We start from the raw sequence: 27992 nt of genomic DNA, 5'->3' as shown, positions 1-27992 counted from the left end.
CCTAGCTCTGTGCCTATGGGAGTGTTTCTTACATTTATTCATCCATTCGGCATTCATTTATTGAACAGCCCCTGAGTGCAGGATGCTGTGGTGGGGGAAGGGGCTAGTGGGGATTCAGGGGTGAGTAAACAGGGTCCTGTGCCCAAGGACCTCATGGTCTAGCCGGGCAGATGCTCCTAAGCAGGGCCACATCAAGGTCCTGCTGGTCCTCCTGGCGCAATCCTTCTCTCCCCTCCTCTCTGGTTGTAGCCATGCTTCCTACCTACCACCAGAACTTTGCTCGTGCCTTTGTGCCAGCAGGGAATGAATGAATCTCCTTTCCATTTCCTTCCCATGCCAGATTTTTAGGGCCCAGTCCAATGTTGTTCCCTCCATGAAGCCTTCTAGGATTATTCCAACCCAAAGCAAATTCTCCCCCCTTAAGCTCCCAGGTACTTGCCGGCTCTCTTTGGGACATTTATCTCGTCCTTGCATTCTAGTCGATGGTGCCTGTGTCTTACCTTTGGGAGTGCAGGATGGCATCCGACTCATTTCGGGATCCCCAGAACAGCACCTAGGGCCTGGCACGCAGGAGGAAAGAATGGCCAAGGCATGTGACCAGCTGCTACACTGGAGGTAGGATTAGAGTAGGGGAGGGGGGAACCCAGACAGAGAGGGAGGGCTGGTGAGCTCAGAAAGTAGGAAATGGCTTCATTGTATGGGGAAGGGGCATGGCAGGACAGTCAGATGGCATCTGTCCCGCAAATCAGACTTGCAGCTAGCTACATGGGAACCCACAGCTCTGGCCCCTGGCTGTGAGTTGCGGGGGGAAGCAGATAAGCTGATAGAAGGCCTGCTTTCACTGGGCCATCGCTTTCACTGTGGCTTCCTCCACGTCCACCCTGCATCTCCACCCCGAGGCTGAAGCCTGGCCAGGCAGGCAGCAAAGGGAAGCTCTGCAGAGCGGACAAAGGAGTGGTCACATAGGGGAACCCTGTGCTAGGCACTGCCCTGAGTGCAGGGCAAGCTATGTACATTAGCTTGCTTTATCCTCTCATGCTGACTCAGGGTCCAGATCATCCAAATCCATTTAGTGAATGAAGAAGCTTGGATTCAGAGAGGTGAAGTTGCTCCCTGAAGTCTCATAAAAACAAGGGGAAGATTTAGGATTCAAACCCAGGTCTTCTGATTCCCAGAGAGGAAGCAATCCTCCATGCCAGCTGAGGGTGCCAGCACCTTATGAGCCTCTCAGAGAGCTGCGAAGGTCAGAAGCAGAGGACAGGGCTCTTGGTGGGAAGATGGGGTCTGGGCTTCCTTACCCCCCCTCAGCCTGCCTGCCCCGAAGGGGGAGGGGAAAGGCTGTTAACACTGAAAGGCCCCAAGCTGGGTTTGCAGCAGTGGTCCAAAATCCATGGCAGGACAGGAGGAGGGCAGGGGCCCCAGAGAGAAAAGGCCAATGCCACTGTCCTGCAGGCAGGGCGATGGTTAGACTTAGGGGTCCCCTAGTCCCCTACAGAGGCATCAGTCAAGCTTCCTCTCGTATTGGAGGGAGAGGTCCTGCACCGTGGGGACCTGATCTTAGAAGAGCTCATTAGATAGCACCTAGTTGGGGACAGTAAGGCCTAGAGAGTTCAGGTGTCTCCTCCAAGGTCACTAAGGGTGAGCTAAGAGTAAATTGGGGACTGGAACCCAGACTCCCCGTCCTTCTCATGTCTACCGGCCTCGGCCCGGGTGGGCACTCCTGCTCGCCTCCTGCTCAGGTCTCCGCTTCAGGAGGGCGGAGGGTACCCGCGTCAGACGCTCCTGCGCCCAGCGCATCTCTCCCTACTCCGCCCCTTGGGATCCTTTAAGAGGCGGGGCTTGGCTGCCAACCGCGGCCCCGGCAAAAGGCTGGGACTTTACTCCCGCGGCGGAGAACGAGTCCGTGCTCTGTCTGCTTGCCGCAACCGCCGCGCCCGGAGCCTGGGCCACGATGAGCGGCAGAGTCGGCGATCTGAGCCCCAGGCAGAAGGAGGCACTGGCCAAGGTGAGCCCTCACCCCGGCCCGGCCCCGCCCCGGGCGATGGCCCCCATCCTCTGGCGGCAGCGGGCTGGGAAGGGGCTGGGTGGGGGGCGAGCGCGGGTCCGCGGCGAGCGGCGGAAGGAGCGGCAGCCAACGCACCGAGCGGTCCGCGGCCACCCCCTCCCTCGCTCCCCTCCGTCCGCCGAGGGGACCCCGGGGAAGTTTGGTCGTCCCGGCCCCAGCCGCGAGCGAGCCCTTGGCGCTGCCACCTGGGAAGAAGTGGTTGCTTGGAAGCCCACGGAGGCAGCTGAGGGCACAAAGGCAACGTTCATTCTCGGGACTGGCAGCCGGGCCCTGGGGGCAGGGGCAGGGGCAGGGCCCTAGGTTTCCTCCCATTTCCGGGAGGTTTTCCTCTTGCAGGGGCAGTGGCACGATGGAAAGGGCCGGAGGGCTTCTTAGGAGACTTGGATGGCTCCTGCTCTGGCACCAAGTCTCTCTGCGACCTTGGGCAAAACCGGTCCTTCTCTGTTCGCTCCTTGAGGAAGGAAAGGAATTGAGGAGGTTGGACCAGATGATGTGGAAAGGAGCAGCTTCAAGTGCAAAGCCTAGGATCCTACCGGTGACTGACTGGGTTGGGGCTAGTTTGAGTTGAGACCAGCCCCCCACCCCGTCCTGCAACCCAGGCCCCTCCCTCAACCCAGGCCCCTCCCGGGCTGGGGGCTTGGGCTGATGCTCTTCAAAAGGCAAGGAGGTAAGCCTAGCTTTGCCTTGGCGCCTGGGCAGAGGAAGGGGCAACAGTTCCAGACCCGGACCCTCTCCCACCAGCTGGATCTCCCCTGCTGCCCTTGGGGAGAGAGGGAAGGTTGGCTGTTCTTGGAGCTGGAGCTGTTTGGGTCCAGTCTTGGGTCTGGAGCCTCCACAGCAGTTTACCATTGCTGAGAAAGTGGTGGAGGGGGTGGGTGGTAGGTGTCTTCTGCCGTGGTAGTGGGGCAGAGGCTCCAGTCCCATGGAGGCCTTGCCCCAGGCTGGGCCTCCCCATCCCAGGGAGGCCAGGTAGGGAGGTTTCAGATTTTACTGCTGACCTGCAGGGGAAGTCAGGCAGAGAAGGGATTAGGTGGTGATTAAACTAGATATCAGGGGCTGGGTAGTGTCCTTGGTAAGGGGTGGCTTCATGCCAGTCTCCCTGGGGGTCTGGGAGCTGTTTGGGGGATGGGATGATTTGAGTCCCTGGCTGACCTAGGCAAGGGGCAGAGGTGGCGGGTCCTCATTGATCCTCTCTGTGGCTGCCCTGTAGGGTCACTGACTAGGGAAAGGTGAGTGGCTGGGAGCAGGAGGCTTGGGGACAGCACAGCACGTGGGGGCATGCTCACCTGCAGGGTAATGAGCAGTTGGAGGGGGCGTGGCCATCCTTGGGGTCACTGTCCAGCTCTCTTGTTTGGCACTCCCTACACTTTCCCCCATCATGGCTTCTGGCTGGAACTGTTCCCTCCACCTGGATTGCCCTCCTTCCTCCTCCTGCTGCCTTTGGAGTCCTTCAAGCCCAGCTCAAATGTCATTTTTTATATGAAGTAGTGTGAGACCACCCTCTTCCTGGCCCCAGTCAGCATCAAACTCTTCCTTCCCTCTGCTCCCTGGACACATTGCTCACCATTCCATTACTAAGGGGACAGGCCATGGTGGAAAGAGTGCAGGCTCTGGCCTGGGACAGACCGGGGTTTGCATCCCAGCTCTGCTGATTACTAGCTGTCGACCTTGGGCACGTTACTTGGCCTCTCTGAGCTCTAATTACTTCATCTGTAAAATGGGAGCAGTAATATCTCTAGAAGAATGAATAAGCACCGAGGTTGGTGCTGGGCACACGAGGAATGCTTGGTAAACTTACGCTTTTGCTGTGACACACCCCAGAGTGTCTACTGTGGCGGTTAGCTGGGAGCAGTTCTGCCCAGCCATCACACTGGAGCGTGTAAGTGCGCACAGCCAGGCAGGGGCAGTGTCTTACTCCCTTCTCACCTCCTCCTGCTACTCAGCTCCCACCAGCATGACTGACAGAGTGTCTCACGCTGCTCAGGTGCTCAGCCAGTGTCTGCAGAGTTGACCCGTGCTGAGCAGGAGTCCAGCAAAAACCTCTATGGAGAGTCCCGGGCAGAGGGCGGTCAGGGTGGGACCTGCTACTCACCCAGCTGCCTCTCCCTACAGTTTCGGGAGAATGTCCAGGATGTGCTGCCCACTCTGCCGAATCCAGATGACTATTTTCTCCTGCGCTGGCTCCGAGGTGAGGAAAAAGGGGCTGCGGGATGCTGGGGCAGGGGCTTGGGCTGGGGAACAGAATAGCACCCTCTGGAAACCCTGCCCCAGGCAATCTCAGAATCTGGAGTATTCAACCTTCAGAACCAAAAGCGTTCTTGGCAATGATATAACCTCAACCCTCCTGTTGGATAGATAACGACACTGAGGCTCAGAGAGGTGAGGTAACTTGCCCCAAGTCGCACAGTGTTGAACTGCAGGCAGGGAGAGGACTAGAGCCAGGTCAGCTGACCCCCAGCCCGGTGCCCTTTCCATCCACTCGATGAATCTACTCTGCCAATGGATGTGGGGAAACAGGTTGAGGAAAAGCCAAGAAAGGCCCCAAGCTTGTGGGAAGTTGGAGGCAGAGCCAAGCTTAGAACCAGAGTCTTGGCCCGTGGGAGAGACTGGCCCTCTCTGTGGCAGCTTGAAGGAGGGGCAGAATGCACAGGGAACACGGTGGGTAGGGTTCAGCCTGACCTAGGTTAACAATACTCCCCTCAAGCCATCATCTGGCTCCATGGCCCTGAGATCCATTCCAGCTCTGCCCTGGCCTGGCTCTGGTACCTGGTCCAGGGGTGAACATCTGTCCGAGGCTCCTCTCTGGGAGAGCTGGATGAGACAGGGTGCCCTGCCTATGGCAAGATGGGACATGACAGTGCTATGCCCATGATGATGCAGTGTACACGTTTCTACTAGCATCAGGGTCAGACTCAACCCCATGTTGCAACTCCTGAAATCCTTCCGTTTTTTCTTTCTCCTCCTCTCCTGTGATTCAAGTCATGTGCCACCCTCTCTGGTTCTTGTGACACACTTTTTTTTTGGCTTTGTAGAAACTTTATTGCCAGACATAGAAATAATAGAGAAAATTCCTCTGTGTTAGATTAGCAGAGATTAAATCGTGATAACAGAATCAGAGCCCAAAATATTAAAGTATAAGTCATGGGCAATTACTTATTTATAGACACAGACACACACATGTATACCCTGCGAGTCTTGGGACAGGGGAAGAGATGTATTTTCCTTTTCTGTCCAGAAACTGAATAGAGCTGGCACACTCTTGAGAGGCTGATAGCTAGCAGGCCCCCCAGAGCAGGCCCTATGTGCCTCTGAAAGTGCCATTTGCCCTTTTCCCCCTAAAAAGCTGTGAACTCCCCCCACCCCACCCACTCAGAGAGGGTGGAGAGGCAGCAAAGAGGCGGCGGTGGAGTCAGTCCAGAGCTGGAGGACATTTTGGCCCAGCCTTTGCTGAAGGGCTGTAGCTGGAAGGGCGCGGGTGGGGAGAGTGGGCAGACAGCGCTGCATTAAAGGGCCAGCTGCAAGATGATCAAACAAACTACCCAGCTACTGTGAGGTGGGGGAAGTGTGGTTTCAGAGAGCTGTTGAATTGAACAGCTTCGCAGCTCTTTTTTTATCTGAGAGACGGCTGGCCTGGGGCCCTGGTTTCCCAGGCACCCCAACTCCCCAGTCCTGGGATAACCCCTCTCTTTGCAGGAATATAGAAGAGTGCAGTTATCCTCATTTGCCAGATGAGAAAACTGAGGCTCAGAGAGGAGAGGGCACTTAGCTGAGGGTACACAGCTAATGCGAAGCAGAATCAGGGCAGAAACCTAGGGCCCCTGATTCCCAGGCCATCGTCCTCTCCAGTAAGCCACAGTTGCCTCCTGAAACCAAGCTCTGACTCTTCAAACCAAGGAAATATCTCCTCTGCACTTTATTTGTGCCTCACATTTCCCTGCGCAGGAGCTCGGGCCTGGTCAGACTCTACTGTGAATTTCAATTAGGGTTTTTGTTGCCTTGCTTTTCTTTTCTTTTCTGTTTTTGCCACGCCGCACAGCTTGCGGGATTTTAGTTCCCTGACCAGAGATTGAACCTGGGCCCTCGGCAGTGAAGGCTCGAAAGCTCCGTGTCCTAACCACTGGACCACCAGGGAATTCCCCCCCCCTTTTTTTTTTTTTTAGAGAAACCTTTTCTTTTTCTCCTTTTCATCTAAAGGAAACATTTGCAAGGCACATGCCAGCCAAATGTCTTTGTCTAATCTAGGTGTGAGTGAGCACTGGGTTCTTCCCTTTCTCGAGTGAGCACTGGGTTCCTCCCTTCCCCCGACACAGGCTTGGCTTTCTGCTGGGCCCCAGGCCCGAGAGCAGGCACACAGATCACTGCCTCCCCCCGAGTGGGCCTGAGCTCTGGGCACCCCAGCGAGGGGGCTCAGATGGCGAGATAAAACGAGGAGGTGGAGGAAACCTGTGAGGCTGGCAGAGCAGGTCTGAGTCTCTTTGTTTTTCAGGACAGGAAGAGATCAAATAAGAACCCAGGACAGCTTGCTCCCAGGCCGGCCTCTCTGGCAGTGCCCTAAGCCATGCTTTGAGCTGCCCCTGACCAGGGCGGCAGGAGCCCTGGAGAGGCATCAGGCCAGTACTGCCAGGGGCAATGGAAACTCTGGGTGGGCCCTAAAAGACCCTGGATGTTGGACCCCAGCAGCTAAAGGTTAACTGGAGAGCCTCCCTGAGATAAGGGGGCTCGAAGTTCACCACCACTCCTGTTCCCAAGGAAGAGGACTCTCCTCACAGTTGGGCGTGTCCCTCCCATGGAGGATTCCCACTTTCAGGTCCAGCTGGGCTACCCCAACATGATAGCATGGTGCCTTGCATCTTCCAAGTGTTTCTAGCTCACTGGATGATTTGGCCAGAGATGTGCAGTATCTTGTCCAAGGTCAAACAGGAAGAAGGTGGAAGGGCTGAGATGCAAACCCAGATTATATTCCTCTGAAAGCTGCCCCCTGCTGCTACAATGGCATATGAAGGGTGACCATGAGAAGGAACTTCCCAAGAGGGAAGGCTGCTCATTTCTGCAAACATGTGTCTAGCACACATGACAGGGTATGGCATTGGTCAAATCTCTTGTCGCATCCTTGGGTGCAGGAGAGTGGACTGCATTTCAGGGCAGCAGAGTCAGGGAATGTGCTCGGCCACTCCTGAAGAGCAGTGATTAAGGGGCTGGTGACAGTCCGGTGGGCAGCCTGTCTGGCCCAGGTTCCAGGGCTGTCAGCAGATCTGGATGTCAATCAGACCCACAGAGGACATACAGCTGGGAGGGACAGTTCATAGGTCAAATGGCAAAATTGGTCAGAATCTGGATCTCAGAAACTCTTTAAAAGATGAAATGCAGGGGCTTTCCTTATGGCGCAGTGGTTAAGAATCCGCCTGCCAATGCGGGGGACATACATGGGTTCGAGCCCTAGTCTGGGAAGATCTCGCATGCCGTGGAGCAACTAAGCCCGTGCGCCACAACTACTGAGCCTGCGCTCTAGAGCCCATGAGCTGCAACTACTGAGCCCATGTCCCACAACTACTGAAGCCCGTGTGCCTAGAGCCCGCGCTCCACAACAAGAGAAGCCACCACAATGAGAAGCCTGCGCACCACAATGAAGAGTAGCCCCTGCTCACTGCAACCAGAGAAAAGCCTGCCTGCAGCAACGAAGACCCAACACAGCCAAAAATTTAAAAATTAAAAAAAAAAAGATGAAATGCAGCTGGCCATAACAAGATGAAATCTGATAGGGATAGATCCAGAAAACCACCTCTCAACCTATGGGGTAGAGGCTTCATAAGCAGCACAGGTGACAAGGATTTGGGGGTTTCAATTGACTGTAAGCTTCGCCTGAGTTAAGGGCCTGGCCTGTTGCCGAGAAAGTTCTTAGGCTTAATCGGAGAAGGGTAGGCAACACCTGTGCTCTGGACCACACACTTCAAGAGGGGCACTGGCAAACTGGAAAACATCCAAAGGGAAGTTGATGGACTTGAAACCAAGCTTTGAAGGATGGTTAAAGGATCCATGGACGGGCAGCATGATAGCAGGGAGCACTTAGGGTGGCAGCACAGAATTTGCGAGTATTGGAAAGGTGGTCACGTGGCTGAGGAAGCACCCCCGCCCCTCCTCTCTGAATGCCTCTGTAGAGGGTCTCTGCTCAGTACAATAGTGAGGGCTGTGTGCAAATGGCAGCTTGGATTGTTTGGGAGCAGATGGCCTTGGCGGGCAGGGAGGTCTTTGTGTTCAAGTTTGAGCAGGACAGCATGTCAGGGTTTGTACATGAAATAGAGTTGAGCCAGGTGAACTCTAATTCTAAAACTTTCTGGGAACCCTGGGTGGACGAGGGCCCTCTGTGTCCCCCTGGGGTATGCATGGGTCCTTTGAGGATATGGCAAGGTTGACTGGAGGCTCATATCCCCTCCATCCTACTGGAATGTTCTGCCAGTCCTGCCCCAGATTATGCGGCAGCTGTATTCATCTTTGAACTGCAGGTCAAGCTCTCAGGACTGGATGTTAGACCGTGGAGGAGATTAACTTTGTGGAAGGAGAAGGGTAAATGATAAGGGGGCCCAGGGTTTGCTTTCCCTGACAGGAGATAAGACCCTTCACCTGATTGCATCCACTAGGGTAAAACTCTTCTGACCCTGAACTTGCAATGCTGCCCCCACCTGCCCTGAACCTTGACCTGCTTTCCCCACAAGCCCAGGGGCTGTGGTGCTCTAGAAGCAGTGAATGTCCTTACATTAGCTTCTATATGTGGGGTGATCTGAGAGTCAGCGGGCGTTCCCGCACAGGAGCAGGGAAATCTTCCCATCCTTGGCGCCCAGGCTGCTATCCTAACCCTGACCATGTTTCCCTGTTATAGCAAGAAGCTTTGACCTGCAGAAGTCTGAGGCCATGCTCCGGAAGGTGAGACCCATTTGGCTCCGAAGCCCACTGTTGCCTCCATTTCTGCCCATCAGAATCACGCCGTGCTTGGACTTCTGTCCACCCCCTCCCACCCTGATCACCGCCTGTGGCTTATGTGACATATCTGAGTATTAGCCGACCCGTACTGCCTTATCCTCCAGGACAAAGTGCATTCCCTTCCCTGGAAACAGAGCTTTCATAGTTCTGGGCCAGCCAAGAATTATAATCTGTTCTGCCGAGATCTCTGAAATAGGCACTTCCTTCTTTTCCATTCCTGCTGGTTGCCTTCTCGTGACTTACCTGTGGTCCGGTGGTCTGTTCATGCTGTCACCCATTGCTAGATGCCTGTTAAGGACCACCCCCTCCCCGCCCTGCTTTTTTAAAGCCCTCGTGTGTTTGCAGCATGTGGAGGTCCGAAAGCAAAAGGACATTGACAACATCATGAGCTGGCAGCCTCCAGAGGTGAGAACAGATTATCCCGCCCCACACCACGTGAGGTCTGTTAGACCCATGATCTGTATCCTGGGTCTATGGGACTGGGACCCTCAGAGGAAAGGTCTGACAATGCCAAGTCATTGAATGAGTATCCATTGGCACCCAGGGGCGGATGAACCCAGAGGAAGTCCCTGGACACCGGGAAGGTGTGGCTGCCCGGGGCCTGCTGACCAGGCGCCCCCATCTCTGTCTGGGCCCAGGTGGTCCAACAGTATCTCTCAGGGGGCATGTGCGGCTACGACCTGGATGGCTGCCCCATCTGGTACGACATCATTGGACCTCTGGATGCCAAGGGTCTGCTCCTCTCAGCCACCAAACAGGACTTGGTCAAGACCAAGATGCGGGACTGCGAGCTGCTTCTGCGGGAGTGCGCCTGCCAGACCGAAAAGGTGAGGGGACCAGCACGGCTGAAGAGGAGTTACGCCCGGTGGAGGTGGTCACGCAGAAGTGTGGGTGTCACACGTGGCTTTAAGGGCAGCTTTAGGCCCTGATGTTTAGATTTCATAGACCAGTGAAATTGCAGTTTTAGGGACTGATCTATGTTACTGAATTTTTATTTTTCCAAGTAAGGACTTAGAAAACACTAACCAGCTATTATTGCCATAATTAACCCACCCAACTATAGGGACGGCATTGTCTCAGAATAAAGGGCCGCCCTTTAATTGAGTAAAGTTTAGCTTCATAGAAAACATGCTACGTTATCATTACTTTTCTTCCTTTATCTGGGCACCAGAGGAATCCTTGTCAGGGACCACCCTATCCGTGGACAAGTATTTGAGTGCCGCTGGTGTCAGTGAGCTCAGATTCTGTGCTTCCCTAACTCTGAATTCAGACAAAGCTAAGGACAGCTGATTCTCTTACTGGAATAAGACTGAAGAGCGAGGCAGAGCTGCCATGGTCCTTTCCCCTGCCCTCCTCCTCAGCAGTCGTAAAGATCCAGTGAGACCATGTGATACGTTTGGGGACATTTCAACAGTGTCATCCACATTCACTGAGAACCTAGTGTGCGCAGAGGCCCTGTGGGGCTGGGCACGCAGAGAAGCGTTAGAGATGCACCTTAAGGGCTTAGGTTGGATAGAGAGCATCTGTGCCTGCGAGATGAGTGGCTGCACGGGATGCAGAGGACGAGGTGGGCCACCGGGTCAAACTGCAGAACAGAAGCAACTTCAGATGTAATCTAAGTTCACCCAGCTGTTTACTGGATGAGAACACGGAGATCTAAACGGGAAGGGTGACTTGTCTAGGCCACAGTTCCGGCCTGGGGTAATTATCTCGATTTGGAAAACCCTAGGTACGGACGGCCCTGCTGGATCTGGTTGCAGTATGGGCGCAGGGTACAATCAGCACTTTCCCTGAACCGGGGTGGGCTTCTGTGTGTGTTGTGTGTGGGGCAGCCTAATGTGACTTTCTGTTCCTCTGTCCCCTGCAGACGGGGAACAAGATAGAGACCATCACCCTGATTTATGACTGTGAGGGGCTTGGTCTCAAACATCTCTGGAAGCCAGCTGTGGAGGCCTATGGAGAGGTGAAGGCCAGGGCTCGGGGGTGGTGGAGGGTGAGAGGTGAGGGTCGGGGGGTGGGTTGGGAGGGTGGGTCCCTCTGCTAGGAGGCCCTGTGGGGTGGGGAAGCCAGAGGAAGAAGGGCCTCCCTCCCTGGCACAGCGTTCTGAGCCCACTGGATTCTTTCCACAGTTTCTCTGCATGTTTGAGGAAAATTACCCCGAAACACTGAAGCGTCTTTTTGTCATTAAAGGTAAGTTGGCAACTACCTGTGATGAAGCCCAGTGGGAAAGAGGGGCCAAAAATATTACTGGGACAGATTAAGGAGAGTGAAATAGAGTGAGCCGAAGTCGGGGGTGGAGGGTGGGGTCTTAGGACCTGTTCAGAAGACCGACCCATGATGTACGCAGACCACTTTGTAATTCACAAAGCTTTTAGTATTCGTTACCTCCTTCGAGCCACTGAGCCCCGTGAGAAAGGAAGACCATCCCCCCCTGTACAGACAGGAAAGCCGAGCCTCACATAGGGCTGCCCTGTGTGGGCTCCACAGCACCAGGGAGTGTGGCCAGACACTGGGGGCTATGGTGGACACTGTTAGGGACAGAGTGGGGACTGCTCCTGGCCTCACATGGCCTGGTCTCTGTTCCAGCCCCCAAGCTGTTTCCTGTGGCCTATAACCTCATCAAACCCTTCCTGAGTGAGGACACTCGTAAGAAGATCATGGTCCTGGGGGGTGAGTAGCCCAGACCCCTCCTCCACTCCACAGCATGGCTGCAGCCCCGCTGGGATGGCGTTTAGAGAGCCAGAGCTGCCGGGGCGAAGGCTCCCTCTGCTGGTTTGGGAGCAGTGGGACCCAGGAGCAGGCTGGGCCGGAGCAAGGGGCTTCCTGTCTGTTTTCCTAAGAACTCTTTCTCTCAGGACACTCTGGGAAATTCAAAGATGAATGGAATGCCAGTCCTTGTCCTCAATAAGCTTGCAGTGAAACAGGAGACTTTTAAGAGAAAGCTAGGGACACAAACTAGAAAGGCATAGATGGACTTCCCTGGTGGCACAGTGGTTAAGAATCCACCTGCCAATGCAGGGGACACGGGTTCGAGCCCTGGTCCAGGAAGATCCCACACGCCATGGAGCAACTAAGCCCGTGCGCCACAACTACTGAGCCTGCGCTCTAGAGCCTGCGAGCCACAACTACTGAGCCCGCATGCCACAACTACTGAAGCCCGCGTGCCTAGAGCCCATACTCCGCAACAAGAGAAGCCACCGCAATGAGAAGCCTGCGCACTGCAACGAAGAGTAGCCTCTGCTCACCGCAACTAGAGAAAGCCCACGTGCAGCAAGAAAGACCCAATGTAGCCAAAAAATAAATAAAATTCCTTTGAAAAAAAGAAAAGGCATAGATGCGGCAGAGAAGGGAGGTCACAGGAGCAGAGGTGCTTTCAGTTGAGGGCAAGTACGCATGGATTCATTGGATGGGCACCTGCTGTGTGCGCAGCCCTGGACTAGGTGGGTGTCAAGGCCACAAAGGTAAGACAGAGTCCCTTGAAGAGCTTGTGACCTCTCGGAGAAGGGAGACACAAACAGATGTATATCAGCGCAAGATGTTATGTGTAAAAGAGAGGAGTTGAAAAGCCCATGGGAACACTGAGCAGGGGCACTCACCCCGCCCAGCCTGGGGAGGGGCGATGCCTCCCTCACCTGCGAGCTATGGAATGAGTAGGGTAGCCAGGTGAAGCAAGGCAGGAAGCTGTTGGGCAGAAAGAAGAACAATGAGCAAAGACCTTACACACCATGGCACGGGCAGCTGAAGAGGGCGCACGGCAGGGTTGTGCGAGAGATGACGTGGAGAGAGAGCCAGGTGCAGGAGCTGGGTCACAGAGAATCCAGGGCACTGTGTCGGGAAGCTGGGACACAACTCCACAGGCCACTGGGCACCAGAGAGGAGTTCCTGAGCCGGGGCAGGGGTTGGGGTAACAGGACCTGATTCTCAGGACAGATACCAGTTTTGTATACTGTGGCCACAGCCCACGCACCAGGTGTTGCAAGCCTGAGCCACGGCGGGGCTGTAGGGACGGAGAGGAGAGGGGGATTTCAGGCTTTTGTAGGAAGTGGAACAGCAGAACTCAACTGACTGGATGTAGGAAGGAAGGAAGAGAAACCTAGAATGGCTCCCTGGTATCTGGCATGAGTGACAGCATTGCCAGTCATTCTGATGCAGTTAGTTCCACTGGGGAATAATACAGTCAGAAGGAAAGGCTTGAAGTTGAGTTCTAGGAGTCTGTGAGGTGTACACATGTTGGGGATGCCTGGGCCTGAAGCTTAGCAGCAAACTCCAGTCTGGAGATTTGGAGTTTTAGATAGAGACAGCAGCTAAAACCTTGAGAGGAGGTAAGACTGCCCACAGAACAGAGGCTGAAGCCTGGGAATATCCAGGCTCAAGGGCATGAAGAGAAAGAGGAGCCCACCAGGGAGTGAAGAAGCGATTGCGAGGTTGGCGGGTGGAAGCGAGCAGACGGACACTGGATAGGCAGGGCAGCAGTGAGAACATCAAGGGATGAGGGGAAGCCAGCAAGGAAGACCCATGGGAATCAAGCCAGCCAGAGACAGGCAGGAGTCGAGTTTGGCTGGAGCGTGATGTGGGGTGGTGGGAGAAAGCCTAGAAAGGGAGATTGGGGACTGGCTCTTGGATGGCTTAATGCCACCTGTGGAGTTGAACTGGGGGTAGGGAATTCTGAAGGTTTCTGAATGTTCACCTTCAGGCATCACATTGAAAGTGGAGGTTTTTCCAAATGTGTGCTGAGCCTGGGTGTGGTGCAAAGCAGTCTGGAAAGCACAGGACTTCTGGGTGCTGGTCCTGGCTCTAGTGCAAACAAATTCTGTCCTTGTAGCCTCAGTTCCTCTTCTGTGAGATGGGAAGAATCCTCCTGGCCTTATTCCAACCTCCAGCTGAACTGGTGAAGCAACTACTTCTGAGGAAAAGGCTCTAATGATTTTTTGGCTTTTCTGTGGCTGCCACCCACCATGAGCATGAGCCAGTTCGGTTTCCTGGCAGCGGGGCTGCAGAGGAGGTTCAGTCAGTTCCCCCACCCACACCTGAAACCCTTTCAACCAAACCTGCCTCGGGCTGGGAAGGGTACCGGATCTTCAATAGAGGAGGGGAGAAATTCACCCTGGGCTGGTCACTGGTACTCAGCACAGATTTAAAGCACCCCTGGAGTTGCATGGTCTCAAGTCCCTAGAAATCTGAAGGCTGGGAGACCCTGGACCATCCCTGTGGGTTTTACGGGCTAGCACCAGCCACAGAGGATGCTCGGTGGTACCCTGTGAACCTGGAGCTGCTCTCTATATCTGGTCTCTGTCGTCAGCATGGTAAGGTTTCCATCCAGTATCAAAATATTGTCTTTGGCTGATACTTGTTTAGGAATCTGGCAGAGAAATGGATCTCAGCCTTGGTTGCACTTGAGGCAAACTCTCCTAGTCAGGAAAGGGCTTGGTTATTTAAAGAAAAAAAAAAAACCGAATCACTGGTAGCCAAACAGCCTACAAAACAAGAGAAGTGAAACTGTGGCTGGGGTAAAGCCAAGGGAGCCCATTTAAGGGGTCGGTTCTACAGTGATGCATTCATTCAATAAATCACAAGTGAGCACAGTAGGTGACAGTGGTCATGCCCTCACGCTCAGTCTAACTAGGGCAGATCATGTTGACTGCCCTCCTGCCTGCCACATGCGCTGTTTCCCTCTGCGTGGAATGCCCTCTCCTCCTTTCTTTGTTCCCTCCTGCTTGCACTTCAAATATTTGTATCCCCTCTTCCTGGGAGTGATAATACACTCTCATACAGGTACGGCATTTTACAGTTTACAAACAAACACCCTCTCAAGTACTTAGTTCACTTCACTCCCACCCATAACCTTGCAGGGCAGGAGGAGCTAGGCTCAGAATGAAGTGATTTATTTGCCTCAGGTCGCTTCGCTGGCCAGAGGCAGTGGGGACAGGACCTCTGTCTCCTGCTTCCTGGTCCAGAACAGGGCCAGTCATCTGGGTGACAGCTCCTCTTGAACCCCCGGAAGAGCTCGTGCGCACGTCCTGTGCTCCCAATGCCCATGTTTTGTGTGCAGGGGCAGACAGGTTTTTTCTGCCTCTTTTGTGTAGACTGCCAGGGCTGTGATGAACTCCTGCCCTGGTGGTGATCCTTTTTCTCTCCTTCCTTCCCTCTCCTGCCAGCAAACTGGAAGGAGGTTTTACTGAAATATGTCAGCCCTGACCAGCTTGCCTGTGGAGTATGGGGGCACCATGACTGACCCTGATGGAGACCCCAAGTGTAAATCCAAGGTATGGGCTGCCAGGGCTGGAGGTGGACCAGGGACACCTGGCTCAAATGCACATTCCAGCTCACTCCGTGTTCTGCTTCTAGATCAACTATGGGGGTGACATCCCCAAGAAGTATTACGTGCGAGACCAGGTGAAACAGCGGTACGAACACAGTGTGCAGATTTCCCGGGGCTCCTCCCACCAAGTGGAGTATGAAATTCTCTTTCCAGGCTGCGTCCTCAGGTAGGGTTCTGGACCCTCCAGGAGACCTGAGCCTTCTGGCCATAGGTGCTGGCGGTGGGCTGGGGTGGGAGAAGCCCTGGTGGCAGGACCCCAGAGAGGGAACATGCAGACGGAATCATGTCTAAGTGGGTGGGTGTCCCCTGCAGGTGGCAGTTCATGTCGGATGGTTCGGACATCGGTTTTGGGATTTTCCTGAAGACCAAAATGGTTGGGAGCGGCAGAGGGCAGGGAGATGACAGAGGTGCTTGCTAACCAGAGGTACAATGCCCACCTGGTCCCTGAGGATGGGACCCTCACCTGCAGCGATCCTGGCATCTGTAAGTCTCTCTGTCTTGGCTCGAAGCCCCTGCTCTAGCTGTTTGCCCGGGAGGTCCCTCTTTCTCCATGGATTTAAGTTCTCACACTGTTAGAACTAGAAGTGAGCTCCATCAGTTTCAACCTCTCTTGCATAGGTGAGGAAACCTAGGCCTGGAGAGGTGAGATGACAGGCTCAAGGTGACCTGGTCCAGGTGTAACTGGGGCTTGTGACTGCCACTAGACATTTCCTGGGGATGCGCCCTCCCCCAGACATCAGAGTAGGCAGAACACGTTACGTAGGTGTAGGGATCACAGGGTGAGCAGAGTGCTGACAAACCTAGCCTTGACTCTGCTGAACTTCACTCATCTCCAAGTTGATCAAAAAATGGACACAGAACATGAACAGGAAGTTTACCCAAGAGGAATAAGAATGGCAAATAGACATTTGAAAAGGTGTTTAACCTCACTTAGCTTTGCAATATCGATTAAATTCCCTTTGACTCAGCAATTCTACCTCTGGAAATTTATTGTACAGAAATATTTACACAAAAACACAAAGATATAGGTACATGGATGTTTCCTAGCAGTTTGGGAAACTGATAATAAACTAAATGGCCTTAAGAAGGTCTTGTAAATAAATTATGGTCCATCCATATAATGGAATACAGTATATGCATTAAAGAGAATAAACTGACCTATAAGATGTCTGATACATGTTAAAAAAAATAAAGCATGAGACTTAGCATATATGGTGTATACTCACTTTGGCTAAAAAAGGTCAAAAGAATTCTGGGGTTGGCCGCTTTCACCTTCTGAGATGGCCCACACTCTGTCTGTGGAGTGTGTTTCTCTAAATAAATTCACTTCTTACCTATCAAAAAAAAAAAAGAGAATTCTGGGGACTCTGCTAATGCTAATGGTGGTAGGAAGCTTATAGAGGGCTTTCGTTTCTTTATACTGGCCCTGCAAATACAGTTTATGTTACAAAGAACATGTACTACATTTATAAGCAGAAAAATCACATACACACACACACAAAACCCCCATCAAATCTCCAGTTTCCTCTCTGTCTGAGCCAAGGGGCCAGGCAGGGAAAATCAGTGACAGCAAGGGTTTTGTCATCAAGCTGAGACGGACTTGACCACTGACTAGTCCTTAGGCAAGTGACTTGGCCTCCCTGAGCTTCAGTTTCCTGATTGCTACAATGGGGATCAAATTCTCTACCTCATAGGGACACCTGATGATGAAATGCAATCAGGTCTGTGCAGCACTTAGCGTAATGCCTGCCACGCAGCACTCAGCGCACTGAGGCCACTATTATTATCATTAGGGCAAAACCTGGGGGAGAAGGGCCACTGGGGAGATAGTGCCAGAGATGGGAGAAGCCCTGCGCCCTGTTTTCATGGCAGCACTGCCAGAAGTCTGAACTAGCCCCACAGATGTCTTGGCCTCTGTACTTGTCCACACCATTGCCCCAACCTCAGATCCTGTGTCCTCCCCCACAGCCCAAGCAACCTCAGTCTCCACCGCCCCCTCCTCACATATACTCTGTGGTCTGGCCCCCCAGGGAGAAGTATTCTTGTTAGTGAGCTGTCGGGTCCTGAGGGAGAAGGCGGTATACTGTGTGCTTCATCAAGAACAAGGCTTAGCACCAGCCCAGACACTGTCATCCTCAGAGCATAAAGCATTTTGTACATATAAGCTTGAATTTCTCTTTTAAAGGACAGGAAAGCTGAGGTATAGAGAGGGGATGTTATCTCTCCCACAGTGTAGCCTGCATAGACACCAAGAAACGGAGACAGGAGAGAATTCTAGGGTCCCGGTACAGGATCTCGTGACCGTAGACTACCCTAGAGATGATCACGTGACAGAGGAGAGAGTGGGGTCCCAGACCTGGGAAGTAATTTACCCAAACTCAGCAGAGACCAAACCGTTTTCCAACGCTGCCCACTACCTCTCTGTAGTACCATGAACCCTTTAACATAATCAGGCTTAGGTTTGCAAATCCCAAATTATAGTTCCCCTTGGATACATTCCCAGATGGAATGTTTATCTGCTTGTGGGGCCTTGACTGGGAGATTCCACTTTTTTTTCTCCCAACTAATATTTCCTGAGGTCCTGTGTGTAGAGTACTCTTCTAGGAAAGAAAAAGATTCAGAAAAAAAGATCTGGAGCGTGCAATGTGGTCTAGAAGAGCTGAAGCACTGTAGGAAGGTTAAACAGCCCCTCTAGGCACCAGAAGACCCGGTTTCTGAGTCCAGCTTTGCCAGTAACTCTCCGAGTGTCTCTAATTAGATTTTGCTCTCTTTTTCCTTAAAATGAGGGGAGTAGGCTACAGCAGATCTTAATCTGGGGTCTATGATTCTAAATCTTTAGTGATTTAGATCTTTAAAGACAGTGATTCTAAATCTTTAAAGACCAAACACCTCCCCTTTATAATAAGTGGTGTCTAATGTCCCCTTTACTACTCTGAAATGAAATTCATAGATATTATAACCACCTACACACATAATTAAAAACGTCAAATACTCTCCTATCTGGAATATAAAAGAGAAATAAAAGGACACTAAGAATATATATGTTTTCTCAATACATAAATGAGAGGGCACAGTTACCCCCAGCTCCTCCTCTCTTCAGAATGGTAACTTTCCCATTGGGAACCACTGCCCCAGAGGGTCCATGATGGGCTCCATGGGATCTGAAATTGTATGCTTTCATCAGATTCTCAGGGGGGTCAGTTCCCCAACAAAAGTGAAGGAGCCCCAGCCTGGAGGATCTCTGGGGCCTCTACAAGTCTGTGAGTACATGATTAGTGTCAAAATGAACCACTTCCCTCGGGCCTGGGCGTCACAACAGCCCCTTCCTTGTTTCTGAGGGCAGAACATCATGCTAGGCAGAGTCATCTCAATCCTGATGCTTGGTCCAAGGAGCTCAAAGACTTCTTCTCTAGCATGACTGACTCTGGTTGCTAAGGCTCTGTCATCCAGGTCAGAGAGGAAGCTTCCCTCTTTCCAGAGGCACCACTGGTCCTGAAAGACCTCTGGCTCAGAGAGAAAATCAATGACTATTACTCACTTCACACCATGAAGAAAAGGGTGAGTGGTGTGTCTACCCTCAGTCTAAAACTATGCATTTTATCCAGGGGCAGAAAAGGGGAAAGGTTAAATCTCAGGATTAAATGCACAGGGTTTTTTTGGCTGGGAAAAGTTAGAGAAGACCAGGATAGGGAAGGGGCAGAGCTAGTGTTTTTGTTTTCCCACTCTGTTCTTTGGAAGGGGTGTTTGACTGGAATGGAAAAACTTTTCAAAAAAAGAAGGGTTAGATTAAAAGCAGTCTGTTCCTTGGCCAAGGGTTGGAAGCCTTTTCTGCCAACTGCATGCCCATTTTCTCTCCCCAGAGGAAACCACTAACAGATCTTGTGTATTATCCTACCAAATATTTTCCATCCCTTTAGAAGCATTATGTGTTTCCATAATATACAGGACATGTGCCCACCCATATACATTCATAGGAATTATATATGTTATTCAGTGTATATTTGAAGGAATTTTGAAATTGTAAAACTTGTCAATGTAGGTAGACCAAGTAACAAAGCCAAAAAAAATTTTTTTTACATATATTAACAAAAATGTTAGAAATGGTTTACAAATTGTTCTGCAACTTGCTTTTTTTAGCCTAAGGATATATTGTCACTAGTTTCCCCAGTCACTTCTATGAAGCTCACCTCTTTCTTTTTATACAGAATAGTATTTCAATAAAAACTTTTAAAGCAATTCTTCTTTGAACATTTTAGTTTTCCTCATCTTTTATTACTACAAATAGGGGTGTATTGAGCATCTTTGTCCATTTATTTTCTGTGGGATAAGTTTCTGGTTCAAAAGTTTGCATATTTTGGGCTTCCCTGGTGGCGCAGTGGTTGAGAATCTGCCTGCTAATGCAGGGGACACGGGTTCGAGCCCTGGTCTGGCAGGATCCCACATGCCATGGAGCAACTAGGCCCGTAAGCCACAACTACTGAGCCTGTGCATCTGGAGCCTGTGCTCTGCAACAAGAGAGGCCGCGATAGTGAGAGGCCCACGCAACGCGATGAAGAGTGGCCCCCACTTGCCACAACTAGAGAAAGCCCTTGCACAGAAACGAAGACCCAACACAGCAAAAATAAATAAATAACGAAACTCCTACCCCCAACATCTTCTTTTAAAAAAAAAAAAAGTTTGCATATTTTACCTTTTGTCAGAAACTGAACAGGATTAGGCTTTCTAGGGCCCACGTCAGGCAGCAATGCAGGCCAGAGGGAAATTCCAGCTCCATCCCTTCCTCACTGTGTGACACAGTGACTTTCTTTTTATATAACACAGTACTAATGCTGAACTCAAGAGTTATTGTGAATAATATATATAGATTGCCATACCAGTATTGAGTCACATAAATAGCTGTTGTTACCATTACTATTATTATTATTATAATAACTACTGCTGCAACTAATTCTACTCCCTCCTTTCAAGACCCAGTTCAAGCTCTAACTCCTTTAAAAAGCCTTTCACATGATTTCAGTCTACAGGGCCCCCTCGTTCCAAGCTGTTACAGACGTGACTGTCTCTGCCACTCATCTGGCACTTGGCATGTTCTGTCTTATATATTTTTCTCTTCATGAACATACTGTAACCCAGCTAGACTAGGTTTCAGAAGGTGAAGGACCATTGCTTATGCTACCTTCAGCCTCATTACCTACCACACTGCCTTGCTCAGTCAACCAAAATCACTGTGTCTAAGCTTTGTCAGAATTGCCTGAATGTCTGCTTTTTCCCCTTCTCTCAGATGTCCTGCGGTTTGACAACACCTACAGCTTCATTCATGCAAAGAAGGTCAGTTTCACCGTGGAGGTCCTGCTTCCAGACAAAGCCTCAGAAGAGAAGATGAAACAGCTGGGGACAGTCACCCCAAAGTAACGCCTCCTCCCACAGCAGGCCTGGCTCCCTCAGCGTCTCCCTGTCAGTTTCTATCCCTTGTAGCAGTCATTTTCCCAGCACTCTGACGCCCAAAGAAACTGGGCTAGAAGAAAGACCTCGGGGCTGGATCTGGGGAGCCTTCATTTCAGAATTAGGAAGAGGGAGACTAGCTGGAGTGGGCCTCCTTGCCTCTCAAATTACTAAGGAGTCCCCAGGGGCTGGGCACCGTGACAGCATCTGTCTTATAAGCTGTGCCAACTTCACCTGTCCAGTGACAGATGAGACAGGAAGAGGGGAACCATGGGGTGGCAGGGAGGAAATTAGGAAAAAGGGGAGAAATTGAGACCTAACACTTCAGGGAAGCCAGCTGCAGGGGAGGAACTTGCTCCCAAATGAACATGTAAGTCTAGATCATAATGAGGAATAGCAAGGTAGCCGGTTGCTAGAGTTATGGTGGGGGTCTGAGGCTCTTCTGAACTTTCTACCCAGGCTAGGATCTTTTGGCTTTTCCCAAGTCTTGGGAGGGGGCCCGAGTCAGCATAGGTCTTCCCTTTCAAGGGTAGACAGGCAGGCCTCTCCCTCACCTCGAGGAATCCAGCAGTTCCTGGGTCCCACTGGCTGCCTCTTTAATTACTAATGATTGTCAGTGACTCAGAGCTTCCTGGGACAGTTAGCTTTGGTACCCAGCCACTGTCCTTCAGTGCAAACAAAGCACAGGGAAGTTACCTCCAGGGATCCCAGCTCCGTGAAGGGCCAGGGAGGCTGGCGGTGGGTGTGAGTCCTGAAGCTTCCACCCCTCAGAAACCCAGGCCCTGACCCATCCTGGGAAGATGGTCTGGCCAAGCTGAGGGAGCAGGAGTCAGGGGCAAGGCTGGAACTGACAGGAGGCCCCGAGGCCGCATGGGTCCCAGCCAGACCCCTCAGGAGGATATCCTGACCTTGGTTTACAGCGCTCGGTTAGGAAAAGTAACCAATGAATAAAGAACGTTCAGCGCGCAGGGCGTGGAAGTCAGCGCCTCCCGCCTCGCTCCTCACAGTTACTCACACACGCAAGCTTCCGCCGCGGGGTGTCAGCCTCTCCCCTTCAATAAGCGGAGCGCATGCGCAGAAGCCATCTGCTAGTCTCCTTCCGTGCGCTGACGGCGTCCTGACGGCCTGCTCGCCCCCTGATTGGCCCAGCCGGTGGGCCGTCTTCCGCCATTTTTACTAAGGGTGCACCTGACCATCTTAACGGTCAGGACGGAGACCCCGCCCAACTCGGGCTTCTCAGAGCGCGCCAAATAGTGCGGGTCTGGCAAGCGCGCGCGGCGCCTGCGGTGGGCCTGGATTGGGAGGGTCACGGAGAAGCGACGATCACGTGGCTTTAGGGACCGTCTCCTAATTCCGCGCAGGCACTGCCAGTGTTTCTGGGGTTGAGGATCACTGAGTCGCGATCCCAGCTTCCTGCGAGATCCCAGCTGACTTGGCTGCCCTACATGATCCTACAATGATGAAGACTCCCAGGGCTGAAACCAGGGACCTCAACAGGGAGGCTGTGACCTTTATTTGATGATAATAAAGCTAATTCTTTAATGAGCGCCTCCTGGGTACCAGGCAACAGCCCTGTGTTTATCGCCTTACTGCAAGGATTCAAGGAATTAATACATTCAGAGCGCATACATAGAAAGCCTGGTACAAGTGTACGCTCAGTAAATCTTGGCTACTCTTGTTTCTTACAGGCGTGGCTGACAGTTCATAGGCGGCACAATTAGCATTTGAACCCAGGACTGCCTGTCTTTAAAGGCTGGGCCTTTGCTCCCTGGTACCCCCAAAGGATTCACAGAGCTTTAGTGAAGTGCACTTATTCCTCACATGGGTAAACTGAGGTGCAGCAGGGGAAGAGTTTACTCTTTAGTAATCAATAACCCTACGTCCTCTCATTCTGTTCTCATTTCCCTGAAGTCTTGTACCCCAACCCTGTTTCCCTGGCCTCATTCGTTCATTCGTGGTCTTACCCCGAAGAGGCTCGGTCCAGTTAGACTCCAGTGCTTGATAGATGAGCATGGGGTAGGGACTCCTAAGAGTCCAAGCATCCACATCACCAGGGTTCTCACCATTCGCTCCCCCAGCCTCATTTACTCAGCTCACCTTAGGAGCATGGGAACTGGAGCTGCACTGCCAGGAGTCAAATGCCGGCCTCACTACTCAGCAGTTATATGTCCTGGGAAAGTGATCTATTAATATTTTTCCTGTGTCTCTATTACTCATCGGTAAAATGGGGGGGGGGGGGGCGGTGTCCCAGGCTGGTGGGAGGGTTTAAAGAAGTAATCCATCTAGAGTCTTTAGCCAATGGTCTGGCCGGTAGGAAACTCAATAAATGACGACTGTATAATTAATCTTCGAAACAGTCCCAGGACTGAACCAGTCCTGTTCCCCAATTAACAAATGAATAAAGTGAGGCACAGAGAAGTTACAGGCTCTTGCCCGAGGTCACAGAGCCAAGAAGTGTAGCATCCCGTATTTGAACCTCCGTCTCTTTGGTTCCAACACTACAGCCAGTGCTGGAAGAGGATCGCGCCAACCGCTCGACTCAGAGAAAACGTGAAGAAAATTAAGCTGTAAAACTCAAACCTGGGAGAGGGGCTCCGGTGCGCGGGGGGAATTTGCAGACGCTCCCTGCTGGCGGGGACTACATGACCTGTGCTTCAGTCGGGGACCTTCGGCTCGGCCCGTCCCGCCGCTGCGAACGGGAGTGCTGGTGGAAGCCGAGGCGGTAGTACACGCTGCAGCGACTGAGGCCAAGGAGGAAGCGCCATGTCCGAGCCGCCCCCGCGGGGGGCCGAGCGCGACCTTTTCCGGGACACGTGGGTGCGGTACCTGGGTGAGCGCGGGGCAGGGGGACAGCGACCCCTACACCACGTGTCTGGGGAAGCAGGGGTTGCCAGACGCCGGTCAGGGACCTGGAGAAGGTGGGAGGATCTTAGTTCTCATTTAGCCAGGGAAGAGACTGGGCTCAGAGAGGGTTCTGAACTTGCTCAAGGTCACACAGCTCTGGTATTCCCAGCCCTGCCCTCGGGGTTTCTGCTGGTCAGACTCCCAGGTGGAAAACGCAGCTCTGCTAGGAGGATGGAACCAGGTGATCGGATCGCCTTCTGTGGCATGCCTGGCACAGGCTGTGGAGTCAGGGCATCTGGACTCTCATCTTGGCTCCTCACTGGCTCTGAGCCTGTTTCCTCCTCAGCAAAAAGGGATGAACGCAGGGTCTCGCTCATTGGGTGGTAATTGTAAGGGTAGAATGAGATAAAGTACATAAAGGCCTGGCATATTGTGAGCCCCTAGTCAGTGGGGCTGCCTTTAGTCTCTCTCACTGCCTGTTCAGCCATCAGCTCAGATGCTTCTAGAACCCAGGCTGTGAAGGCAAGTGAGTGATGAGAAAGGTGTCTGCGCTCAGCTCTTCCACGAGGGGAGAATTGGGGTGGGCATCATGAGTGCCATTTTATAGGCTGGGAAACTGAGGCTCAAAGGGGTAAAATCACTTGTCTAAGGTCACCCAGCTACTGCTCAGCAGAATGAGATAAGAACCAGCTCACTCAAGTGCTCCCTTGTGGAACAACCCAAAGGCTCAGGAATTAAATATCCCCTCCCCACCAGGCTACGCCAATGAGGTGGGGGAGGCCTTCCGCTCCCTGGTGCCTGTATCTGTCGTGTGGCTGAGCTACGGTGTGTCCAGCTCCTACGTGCTGGCTGATGCCATTGACAAGGGCAAGAAAGCGAGAGACGTGAGTGTTAACCTGCCCCTCAACCCCCCACCCCCGTCCACTCCCCTTGTGGTCAGTCCACAGGCTTGCATGTGGTTAAGTCCCTCTGGGACAGTCCGGTCCCCACAACCTGGCCTGGTGGACTCCATACCCCGGTACCGTTTGTAGCATAGTGCACCCTGTCCCCAGCGCAGGTGACGTAGTTTATATCCTAGTCCTGGATATGAGTGAGTCCACCCTCAGCCCTGAATTGGTGGAGTCCAGAACCCAACACTAGCATGACTCTGTCCCCAACCCCCTTCACTTCCCTCTCCCTGGTCCAGCCTCATGCCCCTTGTCCACAGGGTTTCCCGCCTCTGCCTCTGCTGGATTAAATGTCTCTTGTTCCTGCCAGGTGCCAAGCCCTGAGGCAGGCCGCAGCACCAGGGTGACCGTAGCCATGGTGGACACCTTCGTGTGGCAGGCTCTGGCCTCTGTGGCCATCCCAGGCTTCACTATCAACCGTGTGTGTGCTGCCTCTCTCTATATCCTGGGCACTGCTACCCGCTGGCCTCTGGCTGTCCGCAAGTGGACCACCACCGCACTGGGACTACTGGCCATCCCCATCATCATCCACCCCATCGACAGGTGGGTGCTCCTCCCAGCCCCAGGGATCATCCACCCTACAGGCGGGGATAACCTCTGAGAGGTGTGGGGGTGTATCCACTTTTCACAGAACAGTTGTAGTGGAGGCAGGGCTGGCACTTGGGGCTCCTGAGGTAGAAAGGACAGTCTAGGCTCTTGTCATATGATCTGGCAGGTACTTTGGCTATAAAGGTAGGAGGTGCTATGAGAGTATGGGACGCAGGACAAGTAAATTCCCAGAAAGAAAACTCAGTGTTAGAAAACCACCAGAGGTAGGCAGGAACAGGTGCACCCTGGAAGGGTTGGGTTTTGAGAAGTTTTGGTGACAGAAGCCCAACTGAAACTGGATTAAGTAAAATAGGAATTGATTGTTTCACATAACCGAAAAGTACAGAGTTATGCTACCTGGAGGCGTGGCTGGATCCAAGCACTCAACTGATGTTATTAGGGGTCTGGGTCTCTCTGCTGGCCTTCTCCCCCCGCCCCACCCCGTGTTGGCTTCAGTCATTTTCCCTTCGTGGGAACAGAGATGGCTCCCAGCAGCTCCCAACTCCCCTCCCCCCAGCTTAGCAAGCCCCATAGGAAGCTTTTTTTTTTTTTTTTTTTTTTTTTTGTGGTACACAGGCCTCTCTCTGTTGTGGCCTCTCCCGTTGCAGAGCACAGGCTCCGGATGCGCAGGCTCAGCGGCCATGGCTCATGGGCCCAGCCACTCCGCGGCATATGGGATCTTCCCGGACTGGGTCACGAACCCACGTCCCCTGCATCGGCAGGCGGACTCTTAACCACTGAGCCACCAGGGAAACCCTTTTAATTTTTTTTGATGTGGACCATTTTTAAAGTCTTTATTGAATTTGTTACAGTATTGCTTCTGTTTTATGTTTTTTATGTTTTGGTCTTTGGCCACGAGGCATGTGGGATCTTAGCTCCCCCACCAGGGATCAAACCTTCATCCCCTGCATTGGAAGGTGAAGTCTTAATCATTGGACTGCTGGGGAAGTCCCCCCATAGGAAGCTTCTTAATAGTGACAGCAAAAATCCCAAGGAGGGCTGTCATTGGTCCATACTGGACTGGGTGCCCATCCCTGAGCCAGCTTCCCTTTTCCGACTGGCCCGGCTTGGGTCATGTGCCTTCCCTTAGAACCAGAGATGGGGCCAACCCAACTAGACAAACATAGAGTGCGAGGAGTCGTCTTTCTCCTCAGGAACATAGCTGACCTTGAGGTCCTGTGTGAGTCTTTTACCCTCTCTGTGCCTCAGTTTTCCCAACTGAATAAAGAGAGGGTGATGGCTGACACCAGGATGGCACTTGTGTCCTGCATCCAGGAGTCCCTTTCTTAGCCCTGACCTCCTGCCTCCCATTCCCCCATTAGCACCCCTTGGTTGCCTGCTCATGACCCTCCATTGCCCCACAGGTCAGTGGACTTCCTCCTGGACTCCAGCCTGCGCAAGCTCTACCCCTCTGTGGAGAAGCCCAGTTCCTCCTGACCCCACCCCAGTACCTGGCCTGTGGGTTGGCCCACTCCCTGCTCTGTTCCAACTCCCTCCTCCTGCCAGGGGTTGCGGATGCCTGGCTCTCTGGGGTCCGAGGCCCTGCCACCTGAATGGGTTTAAGCTGGACGGAAACTGAGAGACAAAGACCTCAGAGCAGCAGCTGCAGTGACTCACAGACAGGACCTGAACCCCATCTGCTTCCATGGAATCTGTGATACTGAGTTGGACTGGACTGTGAGTGGGCCCAGCCCTGTCTTTTGACAGGACAATAACATACTCCCGTGGAGGGTAAGGAGACTAAGGCCCAGACAAGGCAAGGAATATGGCCAAGTTCACTTGGCAAGCTGGGGACCTACAGGATTCCCAACGGCTCGGCCAGGTCACCCCATGGCAGTGTGGCTGACGGAGGAGCAGCAGGCACTTGGAGAAACGCAGGAGTACACTACTGGGGACCCTGAGGACTGATTCTCTGGCGGCAGCCCCTTCCTGATGCAGGGCTGCTGGGGTCTGGCTGGAAGGCAGCACAGCCCCCGGTCCAATAAATCCTCAAGAAGTTGTTTTCTCCTTTTCTGTTGGGGATGAGCAGGGATGTGGTAATGGGGAGCAGGGCTGGGGGCCCTCAGAGGTGGAGGCCGATGTCTCTGGCAATGCATCACTCACAGTGGCTAGCACTGGGCCTGTCTGGTACCTCCCCAACCATCAATGCCCCCCCTGCAGATGCCTGGGATTCCACCGTGGTGCTGCCAGTCTCCTTTGGGGTAGGCATTGCCCTCTTTCTGCAAGCCTGCTAAAATAACACTGCTGGGAGGGGATCCTGTTGGGCAGATACCACCTGAGCCTGACTACAGCTCACTCTTCCCTTAGTTCACCCCCTCAAGGTAGCCTCTGACTCCCTAAAGCTGGCTTGGGAGCCTCCTCTGGGCTTCCTCCATGACTGTGCTGATAGCCTGTAGCGATCTTGGCCTCCCCCTCTGTGAGCTCCTATGGCCAGGGCCTGCATCTATCCTGGAAGCTGCAGCCCCAACTCTCCCCTAGGTCCCTGCACATATCAGCCACGTGGCTTTGAGCCAGCAGGAATTTCAGTGGCCTCTTGGTGAAGTAGGGCTAAGATAGACTCCCCCAACCAGCTTGTGAGAGCTGAAGTGGGAGGTCCAAAGCAGCTGGCACAGAATGGGCAGCACAGTCCTGCTTCTGCACTGAACCCTCCAGGGTAGGGTTGCCAGACATAGCAAATAAAATAACAGGGTGAGCGATTAAATTTTGTTTGATTTAAACAACAAGCAATACTTGAGTATAAGTATGTCCCTAATATTGCATGGAACATATATACACTGAAAAGTTCTTCATTGTTTATCTGAAATTGAAATTG

The 27992-nt window shown here is 52.7% G+C and overlaps 2 protein-coding genes across 2 annotated transcripts; both read left to right on the top strand.

The window, feature by feature from the left end:
- The first annotated feature begins 118 nt into the window (after nt 1-118).
- On the top strand, nt 119-21767 carry SEC14L2 (SEC14 like lipid binding 2). Its single transcript, XM_032603228.1, is given in 14 exon segments — nt 119-2005; nt 4178-4253; nt 8940-8983; nt 9386-9445; nt 9679-9867; nt 10908-11003; nt 11170-11230; nt 11627-11710; nt 15196-15239; nt 15241-15303; nt 15386-15525; nt 15672-15741; nt 15743-15842; nt 20641-21767. Coding segments are annotated over 14 exon segments (1212 nt in total). The 5' UTR covers nt 119-1951; the 3' UTR covers nt 20772-21767.
- Nucleotides 21768-23125: 1358 nt separating this feature from the next.
- Nucleotides 23126-27180, top strand: MTFP1 (mitochondrial fission process 1). The gene is made up of 4 exons (XM_032602744.1): nt 23126-23631; nt 24402-24529; nt 24903-25135; nt 26545-27180. The coding sequence occupies exons 1-4, from the start codon at nt 23565-23567 to the stop codon at nt 26615-26617; spliced, it is 501 nt and encodes a 166-aa protein (XP_032458635.1). The 5' UTR covers nt 23126-23564; the 3' UTR covers nt 26618-27180.
- The last annotated feature ends 812 nt before the right edge of the window (nt 27181-27992 follow it).

This window comes from Phocoena sinus, chromosome 14 (genome assembly GCF_008692025.1).
Source record: "Phocoena sinus isolate mPhoSin1 chromosome 14, mPhoSin1.pri, whole genome shotgun sequence".
In the NCBI taxonomy this organism is placed as follows: Eukaryota; Metazoa; Chordata; class Mammalia; order Artiodactyla; family Phocoenidae; genus Phocoena; species Phocoena sinus.
The sequence above is the reverse complement of the archived record's forward strand: the minus strand, read 5'-3'. Positions and strand labels throughout refer to the sequence as shown.

Bases quoted from the DNA above. Each gene is read 5' to 3' on its own strand.
- MTFP1 (XM_032602744.1), top strand. From the start codon at position 23,565: ATGTCCGAGCCGCCCCCGCGGGGGGCCGAGCGCGACCTTTTCCGGGAC. The intron at 24,530-24,902 runs GTGAGTGTTAAC...TGTTCCTGCCAG, and splicing joins AGGGCAAGAAAGCGAGAGAC to GTGCCAAGCCCTGAGGCAGG. The intron at 25,136-26,544 runs GTGGGTGCTCCT...ATTGCCCCACAG, and splicing joins ATCATCCACCCCATCGACAG to GTCAGTGGACTTCCTCCTGG.